The sequence below is a fragment of the Octodon degus genome, unplaced genomic scaffold, assembly GCF_000260255.1.
Source record: "Octodon degus isolate 3935 unplaced genomic scaffold, OctDeg1.0 scaffold00128, whole genome shotgun sequence".
Taxonomy (NCBI): Eukaryota; Metazoa; Chordata; class Mammalia; order Rodentia; family Octodontidae; genus Octodon; species Octodon degus.
Window position 1 is genome coordinate 1,873,629 of NW_004524704.1, and position 1,314 is coordinate 1,874,942.

Genomic DNA, 1,314 nt, shown 5'->3' on the forward strand with positions numbered 1-1,314 from the left:
AGGAATGGAAGTTGGACACACTTTGTGATTTGTATGAGACACTCACCATTACGCAGGCAGTTATCTTTCTTAATACAAGGCGCAAGGTGGACTGGCTCACTGAGAAAATGCATGCCAGAGACTTCACTGTTTCTGCTCTGGTAAGAGGTGTTGCTACTAACACTTGTGAGAATGTACGTTCACTAAATAAAGCAGGATTCAGACTACAGCATGGCTGTTAAGTGCTGTGCTGTCGTTCCCCCTGCTCAAAATAAAGTTGTTTCTTAACTATCCCTGTCTGCTCTGCCTGTGTAGCAGCCAGGGACGCTTGGTCTCATACATGTTGAGACTAAATGTTGGCCTGGCAGGTGTGATTCTTGGGCATTTTTGTTCACAGCATGGTGATATGGATCAGAAGGAGAGAGATGTAATCATGAGGGAATTCCGATCAGGGTCAAGCCGTGTTCTGATCACTACTGACTTGTTGGTAAGTTGATTTCTTAAATTCTTTTTATATAATCCACCAAAAGTTAATTTTGAGGGTAAGGTTTTTAATAACCTGTACCAATTTAGGCTGTTTGGGAGACTAAAATTACCACACTCCACGGTGAACTATGCTACTTTGTATAGTTCATTACTATTTTGTGGTTACATCACCTACTTAATCAGTTTTTTTTTTTTTTTTTAATTTGAAACATCCTTTGTATTTCAGGCTCGTGGAATTGATGTGCAACAAGTGTCTTTGGTTATAAACTATGATCTACCTACCAATCGTGAAAACTATATTCACAGGTGAGGGGAGCATCTTGACCGTGATCATTTGTTTAACTGGTGAAGTTCATGTGTTTTCTTGCCTATGATGATTTCCTAGGAAAGGTAATGGAAAATCAGGGCGTAGATTGAGAGAAAAGTCAGTTTATATTACTGAGATGCAGTTACAATTACATTTGGGAAGACTGGCCAGACCAAAGTGGGAAACTTGTGCCGTCTGAGCAGACCGCACACCCCAACAGACCAGGTTGCTCTGGGCTCTGATTGGAGTTTTGTTAGTGGTGCTCTTGAGTCTGTGCTTTTTCTTGGCGATTCTTCTATAGTTGGGATTTTTCTTGGTGTTGCCTGGTAGCATTTTGAGTGATCCTTGGTTTAGTCGTAGTGGCTTTATTCCTAAATAAATTGGAATTGTACTTTGTTATATGATGTAAAAAAACTTTTTAAAAAATACAGGAGTCGATAGCAGCAGTTGATGACGAGATGGCGCTCAGAAGCGGCGTTGACGTAATTTAGGACGTGGAGTCATAAGCGAAACAGCACACTGTTTGAATAAAGAGCGAGTCG

The 1,314-nt window shown here is 40.7% G+C and overlaps 1 protein-coding gene and 2 non-coding genes across 3 annotated transcripts in view; all 3 read left to right on the forward strand.

Moving 5' to 3' along the window:
* The window catches only part of Eif4a2 (eukaryotic translation initiation factor 4A2), a 4,590-nt gene extending 3,282 nt beyond the window's left edge, over positions 1-1,308 (forward strand). The window contains exons 5-8 of the mRNA XM_023700930.1: positions 3-140; positions 377-466; positions 692-771; positions 1,204-1,308. Of these exons, the coding sequence (XP_023556698.1) occupies positions 3-140; positions 377-466; positions 692-771; positions 1,204-1,213 (318 nt within the window). The 3' untranslated portion in view covers positions 1,214-1,308. The remainder of the gene's footprint in view (positions 1-2; positions 141-376; positions 467-691; positions 772-1,203) is intronic.
* Positions 190-321, forward strand: LOC111812550. Its single transcript, XR_002818037.1, has one exon. It is a non-coding gene; the product is annotated as a small nucleolar RNA SNORA63 (small nucleolar RNA).
* LOC111812546 lies at positions 500-634 on the forward strand. The gene has a single exon (XR_002818035.1). It is a non-coding gene; the product is annotated as a small nucleolar RNA SNORA4 (small nucleolar RNA).
* Positions 1,309-1,314: the final 6 nt, after the last annotated feature.